General features: G+C 61.3%; 1 protein-coding gene and 1 long non-coding RNA gene across 10 annotated transcripts; one reads left to right on the forward strand and one right to left on the reverse strand.

The window, feature by feature from the left end:
* Window positions 1-112: 112 nt before the first annotated feature.
* Window positions 113-23,091, reverse strand: SMTN (smoothelin). 7 transcript variants are annotated; one of them, XM_043436140.1, is made up of 20 exons: window positions 22,712-23,081; window positions 20,848-20,978; window positions 16,072-16,220; window positions 15,614-15,753; window positions 15,444-15,522; window positions 15,230-15,327; window positions 13,841-14,164; window positions 13,679-13,751; window positions 13,028-13,099; window positions 12,456-12,944; window positions 12,088-12,260; window positions 8,884-9,036; window positions 8,720-8,795; window positions 7,501-7,665; window positions 7,342-7,404; window positions 7,064-7,130; window positions 5,974-6,147; window positions 5,629-5,746; window positions 4,705-4,856; window positions 113-420 (listed from the first exon to the last, which is right to left on the reverse strand). In XM_043436140.1, exons 2-20 carry the CDS (start codon window positions 20,868-20,870, stop codon window positions 270-272), a joined length of 2,739 nt encoding a protein of 912 aa, XP_043292075.1. In that variant the 5' UTR covers window positions 20,871-20,978; window positions 22,712-23,081; the 3' UTR covers window positions 113-269. The 7 variants fall into 7 exon arrangements, with proteins under 7 accessions (XP_043292075.1, XP_043292094.1, XP_043292111.1 ...); XM_043436159.1 differs by having other exon boundaries at window positions 15,614-15,707; window positions 22,712-23,078; XM_043436195.1 differs by lacking the exon at window positions 22,712-23,081 and adding an exon at window positions 10,104-10,196 and having other exon boundaries at window positions 118-420; window positions 15,614-15,707.
* Window positions 14,671-18,900, forward strand: LOC122420766. 3 transcript variants are annotated; one of them, XR_006263370.1, is made up of 5 exons: window positions 14,671-14,809; window positions 17,666-17,697; window positions 17,796-17,948; window positions 18,237-18,359; window positions 18,772-18,900. It is a non-coding gene; the product is annotated as an uncharacterized LOC122420766 (long non-coding RNA). The 3 variants fall into 3 exon arrangements; XR_006263374.1 differs by lacking the exon at window positions 14,671-14,809 and adding an exon at window positions 15,306-15,352; XR_006263372.1 differs by lacking the exon at window positions 14,671-14,809 and adding an exon at window positions 15,679-15,817.
* Window positions 23,092-25,534: the final 2,443 nt, after the last annotated feature.

Below are 25,534 nucleotides of genomic sequence, written 5' to 3' on the forward strand. Positions count from 1 at the left end.
CCGAATACCCTCTGGGAGACCTCGCATTCCCAGCTGCCTGAGTAGGGACGTGGGCACACCTTGCCCGGCCACCCTCCATCCAACCCCCCAAGGGAGGCAGAGAGAAATCCGGGCCGTTGAAAACCAATAATTTATCAAAACGCTGCGTGTTTGCGTGGGAAGGTGCCGCGACAGACAGGGCAGCGGTGGGCAGGCGCACAGGGAGGGGACGGTGCCTGGATGGTGGGCGCTGCTTGCCGCGGGCGGCCGTGCGGGCGGCGGCGGGGAAGCTAGACATTCTTGCCGCGCAGGCGCAGCTCGTGGCGCCGCAGGTGGTTGTAGAGCGATTGCACGTAGGTGAAAACGCACTTGGGGTCGGGCTTCTTGCCCATGATCATCATGTCCTCCACCTCCACCAGGGGTACGCAGTCCACCAGCATCCTGCCGGGAGGGGGCACAGGAGTGATTGTCAGCGCCGGCCCCACTTCCTGCGGCGACCCCTCTACTCGAAGGTCTTTCCAGTGCCGCAGCCTGCGGGTCTTCCATAAATTCGACTCCTGATCGATTGAATGGGGGGAAAGCCTTCTAGGAAGGCGGAAACCCCAGGCCCCACCCACCCACGCCTGGAGGCACCCTGGTAGGGAGCAAGGCCAGGCAAATGGAGGCGAAAGAGGAGATCCCTGCCCCATCTCCAATGTCCAGGCCCCGGGGACCTACAGCAAGGTTGAGGTCTCAACCCCTAACCCTGGGGAGGTCCTGACTTCAGACCCCGCCCACTTATCTCTGGCGGGCCGCCTCCTTCTCACTCTCAAAGGTACACTCTAGCTGGCAAAGCCTTTCAGTTGGACCGTGGTACCCAAAGGGCCTCAAATCCTTCTCTGCATCCAGGACCACTCCAGTGACCTTCTGAACCCTGGATTATCTGCCAGCTCCCTGGCCTGGGACCTCCTCTAGAGCAGCTTGGGAACCCCCATCTGCCTCAAGGGACATGCCTGCTGTGTGAGATGGAGGCCAGGGAGGTGTATGTATGTGTGGGAGGCAGTTCTTTAACAGGGGGGCGCAGATGAGTGTCCCAGTCAGTACACACTGGACCATTAGCATCACCCTCGGGGCCAGGACACACTGCTGACCATCCTCCAGGGGGTCTTCCCAACCCAGGGATTGAACCCAGGTCTCCCGCATTGCCGGTGTGTTCTTTACCAGCTGAACCACCAGGGAAGCCCAAGAATACTGGAGTGGGTAGCCTATCCCTTCTCCAGCGGATCTTTCTGACCAAGAAATCGAACCAGGGTCTCCTGCATTGCAGGCTAATTCTTTACCAGCTGAGCTACCAGGGAAGCTCACAGAACAGTCATTTGTTTCCAGCTCCGCAGCTTAGTAGGTGCGGGACTGGGCCTGATGTGATCCAGGCCTCCAGCCCTGGATGTTGGCACCTGCCTGGGGCCCCCTTCCTTCCATATCGCAGGAGCCCTCTCCCCACTCTGAGGGGAGTGGGCTGCAGCTACTAAATAACTGGCAGCCCCAGGGCTCAGAGATAGAGTGTGTTCCCTGGCTCCATTTCCCCTCCCTTCCTGGAGCCAGACCTCTCCTGCCTCCCTCCCATGTGCCACACCTGGCATACAGTTACAGTTAACACTGTCACTGTTGTGAAGTGAGTTTCCTTTGGCAGGGAGGGCATAAGGAAAGGAATTGTTCCTGTTCCCAAGACACCCAAGGGCCCAGGACTACCTGCCATCTTGTGCCTTCAAGGTCAGACCCTCAAGGTCAAACCATGTAAGGGCCAGGGCCCACTCTCATCTCTCCAGGACTCCTTCAGGGAAGAAGCCAGGAAAGCAGGGAACCCGTTTCAGTGTAGGCTCTACTCCCGGCCAGCTGTGGAAGCTAGAGCAAACCCTGTCCCGTGACTCAGTTTCCCCATCTTTACAGCAACAGCATAGTCATTCTTTGCCTCATTTGAGTCCTTGGAAGCACCGAGAATGAGTGAGAGGTTCCTGACTCTTGCTGACGTGCTATGTGCCTTGGGGGTCGTCTCTGCCCCGGACTGGGCCTGTTCCAGCTGTACTGTGGTGAAGAGGCAGCCCCTCTCTGTAGCTTCTACCAGCTGCGGTTATCTCCCCAGGTATCCTGGCCTTTCCCATCGTGGAGCTCCCTCCCACCTCTGGTGTCTTCCCTGGAGACCTTATAAAGCCATTGTTTACACTGGGGCTCACGGCACAGGGCTCTGGCTGCCCCAGTGACAGGCCAAACACCAGGCAATCCAAACAACAGCACGGCTGAGTCACACTTTCCAACTGGAACGGGGCCGGACTGGGCCCCTCTCCCTTCAGGCTGGCCTGCTGGGCAGCAGCTCCTAAGTCCATATATGACCTGGAGACAGCACCATGCCCATCCTCCCCTCACCTGCACGGCTTCTTTGAATCTATGTGTGCATGTGGCGGTGGCCCCTCACAATGGCTCCAGGCCCCGAGGGGCATCTGGGTGCATTGCGAGCTCTGTCCCTGATTCACATTGCTTCAGGCAATCCCTTTCCTCCCTCTGGACCTGTTGTCTTTTCTTCTCTCTACAAAACGGGTGGGAAAAGGGATGGGGCCAGGAAAAGAGCCACAAGGTGGGGAGTTTGGAGTTCCCGTTTCCGGCCCCGGCTCTGACCTACCATCCCCTGGCACACTCTTTTTAAGTCCACATCTCTCTTCTCTTCTCTGAGCTCCTGCTCTGTAAGGGGCAGTAAGCTCAAGATACGCATTCTCTACTGTGGCCCTGATGTGAGGTGACCAGAAATGCCACGGCTGGTTTGGGGATCCGGGACCTCCACCGGAAACATCTTCCTGTTAAACTGGCCTTGCTCCTGAGCCTCTCACCTTGGAGCATGGCACAACCAACCCCCCAGTGCACTAGCTGGAGGCCTGGGACCCTCCTCCTTCCACAGTGGATCCATCAAAACTCCTATCTCTCTAGTTAAGCTTCTCTAGCTGGTTAGTTCATCCTCTCCCTCCCTGTCCTTCATCCAGGCCTCACCAAGATTGTTCTAAAATGCTACCTACGTCCCTTCTCTGTTTGAAGAACTTTTACGACTCTTGTCTTCAGAAGGAAGTTCAGACTCCTGAATATGACCCCTTCCTCCCCCTCACACCCAGACTAAACAAACATCCTTCCCTGCTTGGGTGTGCCATGCCCTCCACGTCCCTCAACCCCACCCCTGGGCACTTGGCTGACCCCTCTGCCCGGGACTTCCTCTCCCTCCTTTAGCCTGAACTTGGTATTCTGATGCCAGCTTAGTGTGCACTTTTTTCAGCGAGCTGTCCTAGACCCCGCTGGATGGGTCGGGTGCCTCCCCGCTGGGATTCCATGGCCTCCCGGGCTTCCTCCAGCTCAGTCCTGCCCATCTTGGTCATCACTGCCTATTGAGAATGGTCTCATCTGCAAGGTACTGAGCAACCAGAAGATCAGGTTGTGTCTGGCTCCTTCTCGCTCTTCTCAGGGCCCCTCAGCTTCCCCCCCAGCCCCGACCTCCCCGGCTTCTCTCTGTGCCCCCATCGAGCAGATCCAGCGTTAACAGGGCAGGCGAGCAAGGCGGCGTTCCTCACCGTGGGGCCCCGAGCAGAGGTTAGGACTTTTTGGTTTTTACCAGCCCCTTCTGGACCAGACAGCGGTAGAACTCCTGGATGTACGTGTACACGCACTTCCAGTCGGGCTCTCGAAGCCGCACCATGTCCTCTGTGTCCAGGAGCTGCGGGCAGTCCGCATGGGTCCTGGGGAGGGTAGGGGGCCGGGAAGGGGCGGGGGGGCGGGCCCGAGCGGGGCAGCGGGGTGGGGGGAAGAGGCAGAGAAGACAGCGGGGAGGAGAACAGAGACACACACATACACACACACACAGAGACATGAGTTCAGTTACGTTCTCGGTGCCGCAGTCTGCCAGCCTCCCGCATGCCCCCTCCCCACCGTGGACGTGCCGCTCACTACCCGTTCACTAATGGTGTGCGATGCAGACAGGGGTGGGGGCCAGATCAGTCACAGGTGCAGAGAACTCTCGGGGCAAGCGGGAGGGAACGGGGGGTGGGGGCGATGGCATTGGCGCCGGGGTTGGAGAGGAGGGCTGTGCCCCAGGGAGGGGGTGAGGAAGGCGTGAGAGGAGGTGGAGGGGGGGAGGAGGAGGAAGAAATCTGGGGGGAACCAGAAAGAGAGAGGGAGAGGAAGAGAGACAGGTGGAGGAGGGTGCTGAGGGTGAGGTGCGCAGACGGGGCAATGATTCCAAAGTGGAGGGCTTGCGGAAGTCCTATATAAGCCTCTGGCAACACCTATATAGGCTGGGCGGGCACGGTGCCCGGGCCAGGAGCCTCCTTTTGGAATCTCCAGCCGGGATCCCGTGGGAGCAGGAAGCTCTGGTGATAGTGGGAGGAAAGCAGGACAGAGAAAGGGCAGAGAGAGAGGGAGAAGGGGGCAGACGGAGGATGGAGGGGATACGGACAGGGCCACCTGGTGGGCCTTGGCCCGGGCTGGTAGGTGGGCCTCTGGCTCCTTCATTCCGGCGGGCACCTGGCACGCTCAGCAGCAGGTGGGTGGGGTGGAAGAGGACGGGGGCTTTCTGGGGAAGGGGGGTGGTCTCAGCTGCTGAATAACAGTGGGCCTGGCCGGCTCCATGGAGCCTCGAAGCGGCTGGGCCTGGCGCAGATCGCCCAGCCCCAGACGCCCGGCCGACACCAGCAAGGTGCCGACAACCACACTTACTCGGCGGATGAGAAGGCCACCTCGAAGTTCTGACGCCGGTTCTGTGGGCTGAGCTGCCCATAGTCGAAAGCCTCGGGGAAGAAGTTGTGCACCAGGGCACAGAAGGCCATCCCGTCACTCCAACTCGAGGAGAAGTTCTGGATGTCCACATGCTATGGGTGGTGGGAGGACTGGTCAGCGCCCCTATGCCCTCCACCCGCTGGTGTTTTGGCATTCCAGATATAGGGCAGCTGAGCTCAGAGAGGCTCTGGAGCTTGCCCAAGGTTGCACAGTAGGTGGGCAGTGCCTCCTCCCACTGTTTGTTAACTCCTGTATCTGCTACTTAGTGGGCCAGACTGACCAAGAGGCCCAGCACCACCCAGCTGAGGCCATGGTCATGCCCTCGTCACTCTTTCCCTGATGTATAGACATTTACCCAGTGCATTGACAGAGCAATGAGGGGGAAGACTCCAAGAGTGGGGTCTGGTCCTGAACCCTGCCCACCATCCAAGGGCCCTCTCTAGGCCCTGCCACTTTAATCACTTATTCGGGAATCTAGGGGAATCTAGGGCATGTTATGAGGCTTCCCCGGTGGCTCAGATGGTAAAGAATCTGCCTGCAATGCGGGAGATCCGGGTTCAATCCCTGGGTCAGGAAGAGCCCCTGGAGAAGGGAATGGCACCCCACTCCAGTACTCTTGCCTGGAGAATCCCATGGACAGAGGAGCCTGGAAGGCTACAGTTCTTGGGATCACAAAGAGTCAGACACGATTGAACGACTAACACACACACACACACACACACACACACGGCCTGTTGCGTGTCACAGAAGAGGAATTCCCATCGTCCCTGCCGGACACGGTGGCTGTGAAGGGTACAGCTGCAGCTGGGGGGCACATGGGGGTGGGGAGGCCCTCACTGGGCCACCTGGCCTCCTAGGGCTCACCTCGTAGCCACGCGTCTTGGCTCGGCACCAGTCTAGCAACATCTGCTTGATGCTGTTGGCGTTGGGGACCCCGAAGCTGGTGGAGCGCTGCACAGCCGCGCGGGGTCCGCCTGGGCTGCTGCAGGAGCCAGGTCGGCAGCCAGGTTATAGTGGGCACCTTCTCCATCCGCCCACCTTTACCTTCACGCCCCGCCCACCAGAGCCCAGACCCCGCCCCGTGTGGTCACTAGGCCCCGCCCACCAGAGCCCAGACCCCCGCCCCATACAGTCACTAGGCCCCGCCCACCAGAGCCCAGGCCCCGCCCCATGCAGTCACTAGGCCCCGCCCCGCCCACTGCGGCTCACCCTGCCGCGCCTTCCTTCTCCAACTTCTCAATCATAGCCTTGCGCGCCTGGGACGCTGAGGTTTTGGGCAGGCTTTGCGCCTTCATCAGCTCTTTCTTCTTTTCTGCCTGGCGTTTTTCCAGCGCCGCTAGGCTGCCAGACCGTGGGCTGGCCTCATCCTCCCGGTCGAAGATACTGAGGGGTGGGTAAGCGACTGTTAGGGCCCAGGGGAGCCGCTCCTGTGCCTCGACCACGACTCGCCAAGGGCTAGTCACGCTCCAGACCCTACTCTCTTGCGGTATCTCCACCACCGGCAATGCCGGCCAGCAACAGAGGGGCTCCCATCACACGCATTTTACAGAGTAGACTGAGGCTCAAAGGAATAGAAAGTAGGAGCCAAGCTCTTTTCAACAGACTTGGCCCCTGGGGAGTTCTCTTCCAAGGCTCACTATCTCCTCAGGTTACAGGTGTGTTCCCATTCCGGGCACTATCAACTAATAATGACCACCAATGTGCTAACAGTAATGGTAACAGTAATAACAGCTCGTGTCTCTTGAGCTCTTTCTACGTGTCATTTTAAATTTCACAAGGGTTAGGGTGGGCTTACCACTTCCACTGAAGATGAGGAAATGGAGGCCTGTGGCCTCAGATTTCAGAGGGCACAGGGAGCGGGGCCAGTGTAAGGACTTGAACACAGGTCTCTGACGCAGAGTCTCTGGACCCCTGCAGTACCCAGCCTGAATTCTTGACCCTACCTGCCCCAACATCCTCTGTAACATAGGCGTACCCCTCCTCCACGGGGTTAAGATGGAAAGATGCTCTCTGTGACATGGGACGTGGTCTGCAGACACTGCAAAGTAGCTCAGTGTGCTGGGGAGGCCTCTCTAAGACCCCCAGCAAATCGGTGGCCTCCCCCAACGATTTGGCATGGTTGAGAATTACGTGAAATGGCAAGGCAAGCAGGAGTGTTCTGATTCTCACTCTACCCCTCTCTGGCTGTGTGCCCAACATCTCCCAACACCTTGCTCTACCCATCTGTAGAATGGGCATGCCACGAGGTCCCGTGGGGCACTGACTCCCCCATGGTCTGGGAGCAGGTACCTGTGCTCACCTGCCCATCTTCTTGGATGATGAAGAGGAGAAGGTCTTAGTTTGCATCATGGTGCTGCCACCACCATCTGCAGGAGAAGGAAAGGGGAGCACAGTGAGGTCCCGGGCTGGGAGACGGGGCGGGAGGCTGGCGGAGGGATGCAGGGAGCCACAGGCAGAGAAGAGAAAGTGACGGCTGGACAGAGAGACACACAGACGAAAGTTCGGAGTGACAGTTCGAGGAAGAGCCTGAGGAGGTGGGCTGGCAGGCAGGCACGCGGAGACGCCCGGTGGCCTTACTCTCTGAGCGCCTCACAAAACTTGACTCCACTGTGGTGGTGCGGGCCGTCCGTGTGCCGTCATCTGCATGGGCAGGGGTGAGAGGAAGGGTGTGAGCGGCGGGCTGGCGGGGCCGTGCGGGGGATGCGATCCCGTCCTGAGCCCGGCTTGGCCCCTTACTGGATTGGACGAGCCGCTCGGTCTTGGTGACTGTGCTGACGGCGGAGCCGTCGGCCGTCTGCTGGCTGTGCCGAGTGGTGGTCTTGGTTGTCGTGTTGCCGCGGCCCTCCCCTGGCCGGGCCCGGGCCTCTTGCAGCCGCCGTTCTCGGTCCTTGTCCCGCTGATCTGGGTGGGGGATGGTCCCACGCATGCCCCAGAAAGGTCACCATCGCCCACACAGCACATATGCACGGGCACACGGGGCACACAGATGGGGTGGAGGGCAACTCGTTAGCAACACTGAAGACACGGGGGGCAAGGGCCCTCTCTGGGAGTAGCTGCGGCGGGCGGGGGGAGCTATGACCCGGGACGGAATGGGGGTGTGCGGTGCACTCAGAAATGAGGAATAGCTGAACTTGAAGGGTGAGAGTATGTGGATCCAAGAAGGGAGTGTCTGTGTGAATGAGTAGCTGAGTCTGGGAGGGAGTATCTCCAGTTAAGGGAGGGAGTAGCAGGGTCCACGGAGGGCAGCAGCTGTGGGGGCCTTCAAATAGGTCTTAGCGAGGAGAAGAGCAGCTAGAGAAGTCCACGGACGGAGTCATTGGAGGTAGCTGAGAAGTCATTTGATCCAGGGACAGGGGAGTTGGGAGAGAAGCTGGCAGAGGGGGTAACTGGGCCTAGAGAAGCAGCAGGTGGGTGGGCATAAAGGCTGGCCAGCCATGTGTGGGCCCTGCAGGAAGCAGCTAGATCCAGAGAGGGAGTGACTGAAAGAATCTGGAGAAGTAAATGAGACTAGAAGCTGGAAGAAAGAATAGCTGGGTCCGGGGGGGAATGTAGCTGTGCCCCGGGAAGGAGGCAGAGCCCAAGGTGGTCATCGGTGGACCTTGAGGAGAGAGAAGCAGCTGGAAGGAGAAGTATCTGGATTCAGGGAAGGAGCAGTTGACAGAACTTGGAGAAGCAACTGGATCCAAGCAGGAGTTGCTGGGGGAGAGAGTAACCAGGGTCTAGGAGGGAGAAGAGAAGCTGGCTCTGGGTCTGGGAAGCAGGAGAGAAGCATCTAGAAAACAGAACCGCTGGATCCAGAGGAAGGAGGCCAGGAAAGAGCCGGGTCCAGAAAAGGTGAAGCTGAGTCTAGAGAAGACGCTGGGGAGGGCGTTACTGAGCTGGAGTGTCCATGAATGGACCCCAGTGAGGGGGGCAGCTGGACCTGGGGGCGGGGTGGGGGCACTGGGCTCTCTACCTCTCTTCCTCTGTCGGAGCTCACGCAGTGCAGCCCGGATGAGCTTCCGCTCCTCAAAGTCCGTAGTCTGATCCAGCTGCAGACAGAGCCCCCATCATTGCCCACCTGGTGCCTGCCTGCCCCGGCCCCCCGCCCCCCCCCAAGTCCACTAGATTCGGCCATACCATCTTGTCCAGGACGCTCTCATCCTCGATGGCCGTCAGCTCCTCGGCGCTCAGCGAGCTCCGGCTCCCTGGTGCCTTGTCCACTCGGGTCTGCTCGGCGCCATTGGCCACCTCCACTGCTACAGAGGGGGGCTCTGCTGGCTCCGGCTCCATCTGCGGAGAGGGGCAAGGGCATGGGTTACAAGCAGGGCTGCAGATGAAACCAACTGTGCCGCCAAAGGACAGGAGACCAGGCCCTGGGGCTACTGGCACAGCCTTTGAAATACCACTAGCAGCTGGACCACCTGCCCAAGGATGGCCACGCTGGTGTGAGGCTCAGGGACAAGGCACTGAGAGCTTTGTCGTTGGGCTTCCCGTGCACCCAGAACTGTCGTGATGCAATTGAGGGTGGCGATAATGGCGATTTCCATTCAGTAGTGAGCACTGTGTGAACACTGGGTATTTTAACAGAAGGGAAAGCTGAGGCTCAGGGCAGCTGTGGGACTTGTCCCCAGTCTTTCTGGAAGTGTGACGCGGCCCGGGGTCTGAGCTGAAGCCTAACCCCTGAAACTGAGTTCCTTCTGCCGCTTCATTCCCAGCCCCCTCCCAGGCAGGCTGTGCCCTGTCCTGCCCGTACCCAAAGCCTGGGTCCTCCTGGGCCAATGCCCAGGCAGCACGTGTCCCCCCTCCACACGGTGAGGGAGCTGGACCAAGGCCCACAGGCTCCTGACCAGGTGTCTGACCAGGGCTGCCCAGAGCCAAGTCCTCTCTGGAGTTCGCCCCTGCTCCCCTCCCCCAGCACGTCACCCCCTCAGGGGCCTCTGCAGCCCCAACCTAGCCCGCTACCCATCCCAGGGCATCTCCCCAGATCCCATGCAGACAAGCCCCCCGCCCAGCCATCACAGCCCCATCCCCTCCTGGCAGGGCCCCTTGGTCTGCGGTAAGGGTAAGGAGAGACGAGGAGGCAGCTGCTTCGGGGAGGCTCAGCCTGGCGGGGGCAGGGAGTGGGGGTGGGGCTGGGGGCTGGGCCCCGGCCAGGGGCTGCCAGGGCAGCCGCCACGCGTGCCTCAGGGCCAAGGGCATGGCACCATCTCGCCTGAGCCTTGGAGCACTGGCGCCGCAGTACCCTGTACAGACAGGGAAACTGAGGCTCAGAGCAGGTGGTGGCACACCCAAGGTCCTTCGGCAAAGGCCGAGCCTGGCTCAAAACCATCCCCTCCCGCCAGTCCACGGGGACTTACGAGGCTGGCGCTGTGGGCAGGGCCGGCAGAGGAGCGGCGGCGGGTGCTGAAGGCAGGCGGGTGGGCCACGGGGGTCCCGGCATCCTCGGCCGCCTGGAACAGGGCCTCGGGGTCCGCGGCGGCCAGGAGCAGCTCACTGGGCTCCAGCTCGGGCTCAAGGTCGGGCGCCAGCGGGACCCCCAGCCGCAGGCTCAGCACCTCCACCTGCCTGCCCAGCGCGTCCAGCCGCCGGCTCAGCGCGGCCGTCTCCGCCCGCAGCTCTTCGGCTGCCCGGGCCACGGGCTCCACGGCCGAGGCTGCTGCTTCGGCAGCCTGGGTCACCGCCGCCCGACCTGCCTCAGCCACCGCCCGCAGCTCCTCCAAGGCCCGGCCCAGTCGCTCCTCGAGGGCTGCGGCCAGCTCCGAGCCTGGCCCCGGGACCCCAGGCATGGTGCTGGTGGGGGGCTGTGCAGTGGGATGGCGCCGGGGACAGTGCTGGGGACAGTCGCCGCTCCTGGCTGGCCGACTCAGGCTTTGCAGCTGGTCCTGAGGGCGCAGGCAAGGGCAGCGGGCCTGCCCCGCCCCTGCTGGCCTCCCGGCCCGCCGCCCGCCAGCTGGGGCTGTAGCCCAAATAGAAACCTATTCTGGGCTCCCTCTGGAGGGGGGGTGTGGGGGGAGGGGCGGCCTGCCCAAGCAGGCGGACCGCCAGGCCTGGCCCTGGCCCTGCAGAGATGGCAGACGGGCGGCACAGCAAGGCTGCCCAGGTGCTGAAGGACTGCCTATGCCCCGTGGGTGGGGAGACGGAGGGAGGGAGCAAGGCACGGGCCTGTCAGGGCCCCCGGGTGCATGAGCCAAGAGGACCCAGCCTGCCAGGCTCCAGAAGCCTGCATCCTCTGCTCTGCCCTCATGCCGTGCCCTTTTAGAAAGCCTCGAGCAGGTGGGGGCCAGGACTTCCCACAATCTGCTGTGGCGAGTGCCTGGTCCCTGAGATAAATGTCCTCTGCTGGCCTCTGGTGCTCAGATCCAGCCACAGCTTTGAGCAGGTGCATCCCAGGCGCACCATCTGCCTCCCTTTGGTTCTGGAGGGGGATGCTGAGGCCAATTAGTGGTCTCAGACCCCAGGCCCCTTGTGGTGCCTCCCATCACTCCCAGGGCCTCAGCCACCCTGTCCTCACCTCCTTGGCAGAGAGTGGTTTAAGTGCCAACCTGGGAGGGGAAGGGTGCTTCCTGCCCCCGCCCTCTCCCTGTCACCCCTAAAGCTGGCTCTGTTCCCTCTCACTTTGAAGTCCCACTCAGTCTCTGGAGCAGCACTGAGGCCATTACCTGAGCAGCTGGGTGGCTCGCTGGGGATTCCTTTCCCCGCAGAGCTTCCAGCCAGCTGATGCTGGGCTCCAGGATGAATAATGGAAGGGTGCAGCGGATTCAGTTCCCGCGGCACCTGCTAGGCTGCTGCCTCACCTGACTGGCACCCCCTGCCTGTGCCCCCATCGGTGCTTCAGCCCAGTCTCCCCTCCCCCGAGATGCTGACGCAGATGGCAACCGCTAATCTCCAGTCTCCCAAAGGGCCAGGCTGATCTTGGATGAGCAGATGAGCGGCTCTGCACCTCGGGGCTGAGGTCCAGCGCAGGGTCGGAGCAGGGCCCCTGAGGCGGCTACAGGATGGGGGTGGGGGGGTGGCGGGGCAAGCCCTCACCAACTTCCCTGCCCTCAGTTTTCCTATCCGTTCATGAGGAATGCACTGGCCAATTCTGGAGGAGGGACCAGAGATCATCACGTGGGAAGCTTGCGGCCGGTACGCAGTGAGCTTCCGATATGCTTAGTGGCTGATTGGCGAGGGTCTGGCCTTAGCTCTGCCACCAACTGGTTGTGGGCTGTGGGCACCTCCTCTGGGCCTCAGTTTCCCGCGTGTGCAGTAGGGGAGGGGCCCGGCAAGCCCTAACACCCGGAAGCCGTCCACATGAGGCGGATGATGGGGAGGCTGGTGGGGTGAGGAGGAAGGGCTCACCTTTATGCTGCAGCCTCCTCGGCTACCCAGGGAGGCAGGGCTGAAGCTGGTGACGTGAGTCACACTGCCCAGCCGGGCTAGGTTCCCAGGGCTGCTGATATGGGTGATGGTGCTCTTGCCCCCACTGCTGGGGCTAAGGAGGGTGGGGGGCGCCCGCAGCCCCAGCGTCAGTTCTGGAGGGGGAGAAGGACGACCGTCAGGATCAGGTGGGGTGGGGGCGATTGCCTGTCCAGGCTGATGGCGCCCCTGGTTCCCAGCGCACCCTCTGGAGACACCCTGAGCCCTGGCCACAGTACATGTTCTGTGTGTGGAGCTGGGCGGCCACAGACGGGCATCCCCGGCAGTGGGGAGGCAGCGGGGAGGCCTACCTGCCCTCTGGGTGCCCGTGGGCAGCAGCACCCGGCCTGTGGAGGCCTGGCCCCGGCCATCCTTGATCTCGATGGTGAATGTGGTCTTCATACTGGCCCCTGGCTCGGCGGTGCCCACAGCCACGGGCAGCGGGGCGCTGGCCTCCTCTGAGCGGGCCACGGGCCCCCCTGCTCTGTTTTCAAGGGACCTGACGGCCAAGCCCCGCCCCCTGGGGCCCTCCTCCCGGGGGCAGCTCTGAAGCTGGGCCAGGGGCCGGGCTGTTCCGCGCGAGGAGGGGCCACTGGAGGAGGAGGAGGCGGCGGCAGGGGTGGTGCTGGTGTGGGAGGGGCCTGGGAGCCTGGCAGGGGTCGAGGGACCGAGGGCCGCGCGGGGTGGGCCTTCCTGGAGCCCAGTGGCCGTAGGAGAGTCGGATGTGAACTTGCGCACGCGGTCCCGGACAGAGCCCGCCCGCTGGAACGGGGAAGGTCCGCTGGCGAGGGGGGTGGGTTCTAGACGGGACGGGGCAGGCCGTCAGTGGTTGGCTGGGGCAGGCACTGCCCAGAGCCCAGGGCTGGGGGAAGCAGGCAAGTACCTCGGTTCTGGGCTGGCTGGCGGGGGCTGAGCACAGACAGGGAGCGTTGGCAGGGACGAGGGTCAGCCAGGTCTGGCAGCGCGGGGAGGCGGTAGCGGCCATGTGGGGGGGCAGAGAAAGGAGAGTGGACGGTGGGGACCACCTCTTGCAGTCCTTTCTTCCACACTCCCTCAGCCTACCAGCCCACCCTGCAACTCCCACAGCTCCCGGCTTCCTGCTCAGCTGCGTCTCTCTCTCTCACAGGCCCCTCCTCCCGCTCCCGGTCTGACCCCATGATGACTTGGACACTCCCAGGGGCTGGGGCTAGGCTTGGGCCAGAGGAAGGGTGCCCAGATCCTCCCTGCCGATGGGGAAGGGGGACACTCCCCTGGCCAGCACTGCCCACAGCTCCAGCTGGGAGATGGGTGCACTCCCTTATTGGGGAGAAGAATGTGCCTGAGGCCCGTTGCCTTTCAAGGCTGCAGGAGAGCCTCAGGCCATGGGTGGGGGGGAGTGGGCCGGGCGGGGGGCGGGGACACCTCAGGGGTAGTGGGAGGAGGCAGTGTCAGAGAGGGCCTGGACCCGAGGGTGCTGGAGCCGTCCAGGCACCACAACCCATTTTGCAGGCAGGGAAGGGGAGGCCCGCGCTGTCTCTGCTGCCGGAACCCTCACCTGCCCTCTTTGTGTTGGAGCGACCTTTGGTGGGGCCTTGTGCGGCAGGGGGCTCCGTGGGGCTGGGTGGGAGCTGCAGGGGAGACACGGTGTGGGCAGGGGCCTGACTCCCAGACCCGGGAGCTCACCTGCTTGGCAACCCCGCCCCTCATCCCGACTCACCTTGTCGACCACCTGCCCGTCTGTGCTGGGGGTGGCTGGAGGCTCCTGGGGCTCAGGGCTGGCGACCCTGGGCGGGCTGAGGGGAGGCTCGGGACTGCCCAGAGCCTCGGGGGCAGGGCACGCGGCCTCCTCCGCAGGCTCCAGCGGAGGCTCAGGAGAGGTAGTGGTGGGCGAACCGTCGGCTGAGGCAGGTGGGCTGGGTGTGTCCCCGGGCGGGGCACGCAGCAGGAGAGTCACCGTGGTCACATCCCGGCTGGTGCTGCTGGGAGTCGGGGTTGGCTCTGGGACCTCCACCTCCTGCTTCTGTTCCTCTGGCTTTGGCACCTGCGGGAGGCCCACAGGATGCGGCCAAAGCTCCCTAGGCTGGCAGCGCCCCGGGCAGGGCATGCAAAGCAGCGGGGCTGGGCATGGCTTCCTGCAAGTGCACCTGCACAAGCGTGGTCGCTGGCGCACCACAGGCGGCCTCTGATCCTCACTTCCCACCTCTTGGCACTGCCTGGCCACAGGAAGTTCAGAGAGCACCAGATGCTGATGCCAGGGGTTGGGGACAGCAGGAGACCTACTGGGGACTCCCAGACTTAACAGATTCCTGGATTGGAGACCCCTGATCCCTGGCCTCAACCTGGTTAACCCGTGGGGTAGGGGGCTTCGCGGTGGCGCAGTGGTGAAGAATCTGCCTGCAATGCGGGAGACGCGGGTTCGATTCCTGGGTTGGGAAGATCCCCTGGAGGAGGGAATGGCTACCCACTCTGGTATTCTTGCCTGGAAAATCCCATGGACAGAGGAGCCTGGCGGGCTACAGTCCACAGGTTCGCAGAGTTGGACACGACTGAGCAGCTAACACTAGGGGGCAGTCCTGCCAGGTCGAGGGACCCAGTGGCCTCTACTGGGCCTGACCTCTCACCCACACGCCCTGGAGAACAGACCCTGCAAACAGCTGGGGCCTGAAGGAGGATCTGATGAGCCAAGGTAAGGATATGAACTGTCTGGAGCAGGAGGGGCAGCCACGGACGGTCTAAGCTGGGCCGGAGCCCAGGTCTGATTTGCATTTCAGGGAGATCCTGGTCTGCTGAGCGGAGGCTGGATGGCTAGTGTGGGGTGGGAGGTGGGCCTGGGAGCAGGGAGGCCAGCAGGGTGGTGATGGGAGACAGACAGGAGCCTGGGAGCAGTGCAGATAAGCTGGTTTTGCTGGGAAGGCCTGGGTAGAGGCGAACTCTGGAGTGGGGACATGTCACCAGAGCTTGCCTGGGAGAGTGGGGCAGAGGCCTGAGATTAGAGCCCCAGTATTCCCCAAACACAAGCTGGGCACCCCCCCGAAACAGTGAAAGACACACAGGCGCTCTGTGGTGCTGGCATCGCTGGGCCCAGGACCTCGCCCACGCCCCTTACCTCACACGGCTCCAGCCTGTGTGCTGCCCGCGCCTGGCTGTCCTCTCTTGAGCCACTGTTGGGACGCCCGCTGTACAACCTTCCAGCTAACGTGGCGGCTGGAAGGGAAGGGAGAAGCGTCAGGTGAGAGGCCGGGGGTCGGGGGGGCGGGGGTGGAGGGGTCGCTGAGGGCAGCGTGCAGCGGGGCCGGGGTGGGGACAGGGCGGGCGCGTACCCTCGATCTCCTGGGCCCGCACGCGGCGGATGGCGGCTCGGATCAGCTTGCGCTCCTCGTACTCCGCGGCGCCCCGCAGCTGTGGGTGAGGGGTGGGCCTCAGGTGTTGGGCTGTGAGTCCAGGTCTTCACTGGCCCAGTCCCCTCCCTTGCCCCTGGCCCAGGACTCACCAGTGCAGTCAGCTCCTCCACATCGTTCATGGACTCCAGCCGTCCTGCCAGCCGTGCCAGAGCAGCCCGCTGCTCAGCCTCCCGCTGCTGGGAGCTGCGGGGACACCATGACTGGTCACCTCCGCGGCCAGGGCCGAGTCCTGGAGGATGTGGGCTGAGGGTGGAGGCCAGGACAGGGTACCCGGAACCTCGGCAGAGGGGCAGGTAGCTGCGCACGCCCTCTGGATACACGCCGGCACATGCACGCCCAGGGACCTGAGCACTAATACCACACGGGTGTGGCCAGGCACGTGGCCCACGCCCGCAAACATCCCTGTGTGCTGCTCCAAATGTGTGCCCATGCTGCCGTGCGCACCCAGATGGGCAGCAGGCACCTGGCTCAGGCCTGCCCGCACAGCACGCGCTGAGCCCTGGCACATCCAGTCCCGCTTGCATGTCCACTCCCCACAGACACTCACTGTAGCCAGTTCTCCTTGTTGTCCTGCCGCTCGGCGCGGAAGCGCTTGGATGCCAGGGCCTCCTCCTCGCGTTCCAGCTCCTGCCGCTGCAGCTCCCGGATGGCCGAGCGGATGCGCCGCCGCTCTGCCAGATCCGCCGTGACCTCCAACTGCAGGACAGGCGGAGGCGGTGGGGGGGGGGGGGCAGGGGGCAAGTCATTTTGGCTGCCAGGGGCGGAGGGCGGGCAACCAGCCGCCCACGGCTCGGCCTGGGGCACAATGAGTGGTCTGTCTCGGCTCCCTCTGCCCCAAGCCCGTCACGTGCCTGCCCGCCCACCCAAACCTGGTCTCAGGGGAGACCCGGATCACAGCCAGGGCTTCTGGACAGCCCACCATGCATGGACTGGGCAGCCGGCATCCCACCCACCTGAACCAGATGCCAAGTCAGGCACTCCTTCCTGTGACTCAACTCCTGCCTCTCAGAGCCCTTCATCGAACCCCGAGAGCCACAGAGTCATTCATGGAGGAGGAGAGAGGCCATCCTAAGGGCCCCTAACAGTGTCCCTGGGCAGGGAAGGGTGATTTGGGCTGCTGAAGTCCAGCTGTGAGCAAGGGAGACTCTGACGGTTGCGGAGCACCACAGCCTTGCTAACGGGTGGCAGCCTCGTCCATATTGAACAGATGGGAAAACTGAGGCAGGAGCAGGCTGTCAGGAGTCAGAGCTCCCCGCCTGGCCGGGGGCTGTTTTTCTCTCTACACTGGTCCAGCTCCAGCCACCATTAAAGAGGCAACCGGGCTGGTGCCCGTAATGCGAGGGCCAACTCCCCAGACAGATAAGACAGCTGCACTAGGGTCTAGCCAGGGCCCTAGAGAGGGCACCCATGGGGACAGGTGCTCCTACCAGCTTCTCGGCCCATCCTGTCCCTCCCTGGCAAATAGAAGGTGACTGGTCTAACCAGGTCCAGGAAAGGGCACCTTCTCTGGGCGGTCAGCCAGTCCTATTGCCCCCACCCCCATCCCCCCCACGGAGCCTCTGTGGGAGAGGGGAGAGTGGACTGGCTTAGGGCCCTGAGGACGATAATGGCAGAGATAAGCCTCCAGGGTGGGGTCTGCGCCAGGTGGGAGCAAGTATAAACACAGTGATTTCCTCTGTCCACACCGGCCCCCCTCGCCCGCCCCCAAGGGACAGGCCTGGGAACACTACTGCCATGCCTCTTCTGCCTCCTCTGCCATCATTCCTTTCTGCTCTCTGGGGGAGTCAGGTGGGAGCGGGGGAGGTTTCAGTGGGGAGTGTGGGGGGCCCCGCTTAGCCATGAGCTCACTTGTACCAGTCTGAAGAGAGCAGAGACAAGTGACAAGAGCCCCCCGGGGACCTTCAGTCTTCACATCCCGAGGAGCTATGGGAGGGTCCCTGGAGGCTCAGGACAGGGCCCCCCAGCTGGCTCCAGCCCCAGCTGATCTCGGTTGGGTGGTCAGAATCATATCCTCAACTTTTCTGGTTTTGGCTTTCTCACTTGTCAAATGGAACAATGGTCCCCCTTCGGGGCAGTGGGCGGGGATAGGGGAGGTGACTCGGGGTCCCCCACCTTACAGAGCTGTGTATGGTTGATTCCAGAGCCAGACAAGAGGAGAGAAGAGAAAAGTGAGGTAAGTGAGGACAGGATCCCCAGAGGCATCTATAACGTTTACTGAGCACCTGTGTGCCAGATCCTGTGCTGAGCCCTGTACCTGTTCTAACTTCACAGAAGCCCTGGGCACTCTATTACTCCCATTTGACAGATGAGAACACTGAGGCTCAGGGAGAGGTGATCTGAGCTAGGGTTTGAACCCAGGTTTCCGTGACTCTGGGGCCTTCCCTGGGCTGAGGATAGCTCTGTGACTGTTGTCTGTCTGCTATGGTGAGTATCTTGAGAACCCTCGTACTACACTGGGGACCCCCTCCAGCCTGGACTAGAGATGCCCTGGGGTTTAAGGGAGCCTATTATGTGGGAGGGGGTGGAGAATGAGGCTCACCTCTCCACCCCCAGTCCTGACTTGACTCAGGCCCCAAGCCCTCTGTGGTAAGCAAGGATTTTCGGGGCCTGGGGGGCGGGGGGCAGCTGATGCAGCCCCTCCTGTGCAGAGGGTAAAGAGGCTCAGAGATGCAATGAGCCTTAGCCCTTTGTCTCCTGGGTTCCCCTTCCCAGCCCCCTGGAATCCTGAGATGGGGTTCTCATCCTTGAAGAAAGGCTGGTGTGGGAACTTCTGCCCACCCCTGGGAGCCTCAGCATCCCCATCTGGAAAATGGGAGCCTCTGTGAGATCCTCCACGTGGGTGGGGCAGGGCTGGGGAACGGACAGCCCCACCCCACTGGTCACCCTCGCGCATGACCCTTCCCTTAGGGCTTGGGAGACAAAGGTCCGCCCACAGTGTCCCTGCTGTGTGTCCAGCGTTCCCCGCCCTCCCCGGCCCCACCGCCCTGAGTGGAGGGAGCTGTTGTTGGGAGGGAAGGAAGTACAAAGCGCCATTGTCCGCCGGGGGAAAGGGAAGGAGATGGGGCGGTTTCCGAAACTGCCCGGTGAAATTCTCCCGGGAGGAAAGAGGGTGCTTCCTCCTCCCGGGGGGCTGGGCCTCCGGGTACTTTGTACTCTGCTGGGGGCGACTGAGCCCCGGCGTCTCCCTGTCCCCACCAGTACCACGGAGGAGACTTGGCAGGCATTCGCTCAGTGCCGGCTCCTCCAGGTACGGAAGGGGGACCGGCCGGCAGCGAAGCGAGGTCTCGCCAGAGGGCGCTGACGGCACGCGGGCCGCTCAACCGCGGCCGCCAGCACCGCCCACGCCTCTCCCAAGCAGCCCCGCCAGAGGCGCCCCGCCTGGAGCCAGCCAGACAGGAAGCCCCCCGCCACCGCCTGCTTTAACATCCCCGGCTACGGAGAGGAAACCCAGGCTTCGCGGACTTAAGCAGCTTCCGCAGGTCACCCAGCTAGTGTCAGTGCCCCATCTCCAACGCGGGACCGAGGCGGAGGGCGTCCGGGTGTGTGGCGGAGGCGCACGTGGTGTTCGTGGCCCCAGGTGCCCCCTTCCCGCACAGCCCCGCTCCGAGTTCGCAGGCATGTGCGGGAGCCGAGGTCCGAAGGGCGTCACGGGTTCCCCAAATCGGCCCGACGCTGGGGCGCGGGTCAACTTTTCCCTTATAAGGCCCGGCCCCGCGGGGAGGAGCCCAGCTCGGGACGCCCCCCGTTCCTGCCACGAGGCCGGCGCGCGCGGGGCGGGACCCTCGGCGGCGCTGGGGCGCAGTAATGGCGGGTGCCTGGCCGCGGAGGGCCCGGTCCCGGAATGGGAAGGATCTGGGGAAAGGGGAGGCGGGGTTCGGGGTCCGAGATGAGGGGCGAGGTTTTGCTAGTCCTCTCCCAGGGAGGGGATCGGGGATGGGCGGCCTACAGCCAACAATCCAGCTTCTCTGAAACCCTTTTTCCAGTACCCAAGCCTGCATGGAGTGGGGGTGGCGGCTGGAGAGCCCTGAGCCTGGGCGGACCCCTAGAGATGGGGATGCGCGGAGACCTGGCTTTCTCTCCACTACCCACGTTAGGATTCTGGCTTCCTGCCGGGGAGTCGAGCTGACACGGTGGGAGCCTTTGGAAGCCCGTCTCCTTCAGGTTGCACACAGCCGCCTGTGGCGGTGGCAGACACCCAGCGTGTGAGGTGCTGTTCCAGGCCGAGTGCTTTGGGTAGATGATGGCGGTGACTGGGCACTGCCCAGTGACGGCTGAGCTGGCTGGCTCCAGCCCCTGCCTCCAAAGAAATGGAATGGGGGTGGGGTGGATCATTTGCCTTCTCCCAGGGAAAGTAAATCTTTAATTTACCCCCTGGACATGGGTCAGGGGCTGAGGGGGTGGGGCTCTGGCCCCTTCTCCTGTTTCACCGCTCTCTGCCCTTGCCGGTGGGCACATACTTGCCCTGCTCCATTGCCCCGCTGCCTCACTGTGCATGGTACGGATGTTGGGGGAGGGGCTGCAAGAAGAAGCTAGGGAAAGGGGATGGAGGGGCCCCATCTTTTTCCACACCAAGATCTGGGCCCATGCCTCATTCCATCCTCATGCCAACTGAAGGACCTAGGTACTATGTTCACACACATTGCCCCCACCTCCCATTTTACAGATAGAGAAACAGGCTCAGAGTGGGAAATGACAGATTAAAAGTCACAGAGCTCCTGAGGGTCCCCAAGGCCTGCCTTGATGAGCTTTTCTGGCCTTGACTTATCCAGGTCTCTTGGTCTCCCATGAACCTCTCCTGACTAATCCTTTTCCTAGCTGGGTGTCCCTGGGCAGGTGATGTCACGTCTCCGAGCCACAGTGTTCTCCTGGCTCTTGGAGCTGCTGTGGCCATTCTGCGAGATGGTGTGCTTAGCCGCCCAGCCTGCTCCCTGCTATGCCCTGGCGTATTATTAATCATTGCTGCTACTGTTATCATTGGGCCAGCCTCCAGGGGTGGATACTGCCCAGGCTGTTGTTTGGGAGAGGCAAATCCAGCCTCCCCACACCTGTGGCTGCACATGGGCAAGTCCTCACCAGTTACTGTTTAAACAGGTGGTGGCACTGGGGGGCTGGGAGGAACAACCTCAGCACCTGGCATGGACGGGCACATGCCACCAGAACCTCTGCATCGGCCACGCGGAACAGGCCTAGCCCTGTTTCCTTGAGCCCTCCCCCGGCCCCTCCCCCATCACCTCCTCTTGTCAGCTGAGCGGTATCCTGGACAGACCCTGCCTCTCCGGCCTGGCTTGTCTGTCCTCATAGTAGAGATGATGGGACCACTTACCAGCTTCCGCAGGGCTCCCTCATCCAGCCCAGCTAAGGTTTCGTCCGCCATCTTGCTGGCCCCTAGCTCCGTCCGTCCCTTCCCGGTGAGTTCCCCAGTGCCTCTGGCACCTGACGCCAGCGCAGGAAATTCTGCAGGGGATAGACATGAGTCAGGCCTGCGGAGGCCTCTAGAAACCATAGGCACTTGGGCTCTTGTGCCTCAGTTTCCCCCTCTAACCCATGATCATCCATTGCTGTCCCATCCTTCTTATCTGTGATGTCACTCCTGGCTGGGAGGTGCCTTCTTCCCTCAGTAGTGTGTGCTGAAAAACTCAACGAACCAAGAGGAGAAGCCCTTAGTTCCAGTCACCTGGACCGCTACCTTGCTGTGTGGCCTTAGCTGGGCCCTCGCCGTATCTAAGCATCAAACAGGGAGATTAGGGATCTGGATTGTGAAGCCAGGGCCCAGCAAGGCCCACTCAAGCTGTGCTTACCACCAGGGGGTGCCCGCCACACTCCAAGGCTTCCTGCCCCACCCACCCATCCCCAGGGCCTGCCCAGCCCCCAGTCATCCCAAAAGCTCAGCCTCTGGCTATGGACTAAGCCCATACCCAAGTCCTTGCTGCTCTGGCCACTCTCACTTCCCCAGGTAACTTAAGCCACTGGAGGTAACATCCTGTCTTCCAATTCTTGAGGACAGCCCTCTGCTCACACCCCTCTCCACTCCTCCCCTTCCTGCCCTCCCCCGATGCCAGTTTCCCTGACTCTATGAAACCAAGTGTCTGGACACCCAGCTCCTCCTGCCAATTCCCACACTTAGAATTCAGTTCCGTAGCTGGAAGAGCCTTCAGAAACTGATCCGCCCAGCTCCTGGACTTCGAAAAACAGGATTGGAGAGGGCCAGAGGATTGTCGTGGGGGAAGGAGGATCCCAGAGACCCAGAGGGCAGGGAATGGATTTAATCTTGGCTACCTCTAGCTTCTGAAGTCCCCTTCCAAAGTGCCCTCAGGGGCTCAGGACACTCTCTCTTGCCCTATTACTGTCTCTCAAAATGGCCCCCTAAATCCTGACCCAGCTTCCCAGTGTAACTCTTTTCTTCCTCCTGCAGCCCTAACCTCTTTCTGGAATCTCCAGGGCCCATGGCCTGACACACCAGAGGTGCTCAGTTACTGTATGGTTGTGTGCTGTAAGTTGAATCCTGAAATGGCCCCAGGATTGCGTCTGCTCCCGCTGATTCATCCCGCAGTCATCCCTTCCCCCTCCCCAGAACAGTCACTTTTCGAGTCACCTCATCCGGTGAATGGGTCTGGGGGTGTCCTAGTCCACACACTTGGGGTTCGTGGGACTCTGCCTGCTCAAGTCGCTGCTTGCTTCCCCATCCCTGTAGTCTCAGACAGGTGGCAACCTCCCAAACTCCCTCTGCTGGGGTCCTTCATGAGCAGTCACCAGACTTAGGTTCTGTGGACACTCTGAGTTCCCCCACGTCTTTTGAGGGGCAGGGGTCCCTAATGCAGAATCTAGAATTCCCAGGGAGGTCTCTTTCTCCGCAGGAATTCTCGCCGCTGCTTCACGCCAGTCCCATGGCTCCCTGTCACACAGTGTGGGGTCCCCAAAGGTTGTGAGGGGCCTCAGAGGAACGTAGGAGCTTCCTCAGGGTTTCTGCCCCCATAGACTTACACTCCTGGAGGTCGTGGAGCCTCCTGGAGATCCGTGAGCGTCTTTACCCCAGGTCTCAGAACTTTTACCCCGTGGCTTAGCGCCCCCGTAGGTGGGTGGGAGCTCCCAGGTCTGAGGGTCCCAAAACCCTGGGAGTCCACATATCTGGGTGCCACCCTCGAACCCGTCGGGGGTCCTGCTGCCACCCGGAGACTCCGCACACCCACCTCTTCGTCTGATCCGCCCGTCCCGCGCGGGCTCAGGTTAGGTCGTTCGGGATCCAACAGATGGACGACTAGGAGCGGTCAGGCGGAAGGCGCCGCGACCGCGATCCCAGGCCCGCTCAGCAACCGTCCCTGGGATTCTGCTAGCACCGCCTGTCCAGCCGCGCCAGCAGCCCCGAGGACCCCGCCCCGAGTCCCCGCGCCAGCCAATTCCGGGGAGGGTCCCGCCCACCCTCGTGCCCTATTGGGGAAATTCAATTTTGACGGCCACGCCCCTAACGAAGGCCCCGCCCTTCGCGGGCCTTGGAAGTACTGGATTGCAGTCTTGGGGCCACTGCTCTTGCAACCTTGGCTGGTCGAGTGGGCGTCGCCAGGAGGTCGCAACTTTGCGCCAAAGTCGGGGAGGGCTCGCGAAACCGGGGTAAGTGGCCCGGGATCGTACTATTCGCGGAGCCTTCGGGACAGCCTCTCTCCGCCCTCCTCTTTGTTCGTGAAACCCTGTCCCCTCCTTCAGCTCCGCCCCCTCCTCGCTTCAGTGCGCGGCCTTGGCCGCTGCCCCCAGGCTGCTTTCAGGACACCTGGTCCGGGCCACCTCAGAGCAGGGACTAAGTGGCCTGCAGCACATTGACCCTACGTGGGGGCACCTCAGGGACCGCCTCAGATGGAGTTGGGTCAATCACACACCTCTTCCCCAGCCCACACACCTTTGCATACACATTCACCTTATCGGTCACTTCTCCCTGCCAAGCTCCTCAGGGTCGCCTTCTTGCAGCGCTGGGGCTTTAAACTAGGAACAGTAAGTCCAGAATCTCATTCAGTAAATGGAGGAAATTGAGGCCCTGAGAGAGCCGATATGCCCAAGACAACATAAGGGATAAATAAGGGGACCCCAGAGCTCAGACCCCTCTGGGAAAAACCACTCAGTCCCTTCTGCTAGAGATCAGGGTCCCTTCCGCAGGTCTCCATGGAGACCAAAGGGAGTTGGCGCCTGGGAGGTGGCGTCTGGAGTCCTGTCTGTCAAATAATAACAATAATAATATAAACTCATTTATTTTGTACTTGCCATGTACCAGGCATATAATCCCTATGATGACTGTTTGAGCCCAAGATTACCGTCTCATTTTACAGTTGAGGACAAGTGATAAGTAGTGGAACTGTGATTCATACCAGCACGTTTTGAATATGGAATCTGTGCTTTTAACCACTGTGATATGGGGTTTTGGGGAAGTGGCTTCAGCCTGTTGGATCAGGAGACTCAGCCCCACTGTCTAGAGCCTCTGTGACCATCCGCCACCACACCTCACCCCCATCTAGACAGAGGGGCAGTCTCCACTCCGAGGCCCTTTTAAAGACGTCAGCTTATTTCACCCCCACATTCCTGAGAGGTGGTCTCATTTTACACGTGGGAAAACCACAGCGCTGAGAGGGAAGAGACTCCTTAAGGTTACATGGGAGGAGGAGCAAACAGAGCCCAATTTGGGGGCTTTAATTCGAGCAAGCCGCATCTACTCTCTCTCTAGTTAAACTAGATGTAATTTTTAAAAATAAACTTTATTTTATTGTTACTATTATTATTTTTTGGCCACGTGATTTATGGGATCTTAGTTCCCCTGCCATGAATTAAAGCCGGGCACTCTGGCAGTGAGAGCTCAGAGTCCCCATCATTGGACAGCCAGGGAATTACCAATCTAGATGTCCTTTTATTCTTCAAGACGGGAATCAGCACCCTCCAAGGCCAACTAGGTTCCATTCAAACCTCGCGCGCCCATTGGAACAGCCCCCTGGGGCGGGGCACAGGTAGGCCACCTGAGTGGCGGCTGTCTGCTCCAATGAATGGCCTTCTTCGTCCTAGCTCCGCTCCCCACCCCCCCCACCCCCCCAGCAGGGAGAAACTGCGGGGTGAGTCTCTTTGTGGACTTTATGTGACACTCACGCGCTCACTAGTTCCTAGTAATACTGAAGATAAGCACGGGTCCCGCCCCTCCGTCAGGCCCTCAGGGCTGGGGTCCTCCTCCATTCTTACTTGCCTTCCTTTCCCATCTGAAAGGGGCGGGGCGAGATGGTGGTGAAATAAAGATCAAAGGGCAGCCCGTGAGGTCCTGGAGAAGCTTGCAGACACAGTACAGGAAGGAGCAAAACATCCCATGAGGAGGACCCTGGTGTTTACTGAGCACCTGTTGCATGCCAGACATGGGATTTACCCTGTTCCAAATTGACCACGGAGCTAGATATGTATTAACCCAAATTCTACAGAGGGGGAAACTAAAGTTCACCGAAGTGAACTGAATGAACTTCCATTCAGTTCAGCTGAATGGCATTCAGCTGGTAATGCCATTCAGACCTGAGTGGAATTCTGCCCCGTGCCAAAGCCTCTTTCGTCTACCTTGCTGCCTCTAGGATTGAGGAAATCGTGGAAGACTTCTTAGAGGAGGTGATGTTGCAAACTCATCCTTGAGGAAGGGTGCAAAGAAATCCATCCCATGGAGAAGAAGGAGAAAGACGTGAAAGGGTATTAGTGGCTAGGGAACAGTGTGAATAAGGCCAGAGGTTTGTAAGTGGGAAACGGAGGCGAGAAAGGCTGTGGATAGAGCAGGAAATGGGGATGGAAGACCTTCCATTTGTGAAGGGCCCTGAATGCCAGGTAAGTAGGGTGAACACTGGGGAGGCCTGGGCTTCAGTTGGTCCATCTATCAAATGAGGGTCTCGGACCAGCTCACTTCAGGCCCTCCCAGAAAGGGTTCAGATTCCTCTAGGTCCAACTCTGGACTGGCAGAGTGGGGAGTGGCTGGAATAGCTTATGGGCCAAGGGTAATATTTTGCTCCAGT

This window comes from Cervus canadensis, chromosome 1 (genome assembly GCF_019320065.1).
Source record: "Cervus canadensis isolate Bull #8, Minnesota chromosome 1, ASM1932006v1, whole genome shotgun sequence".
Taxonomy (NCBI): domain Eukaryota; kingdom Metazoa; phylum Chordata; class Mammalia; order Artiodactyla; family Cervidae; genus Cervus; species Cervus canadensis.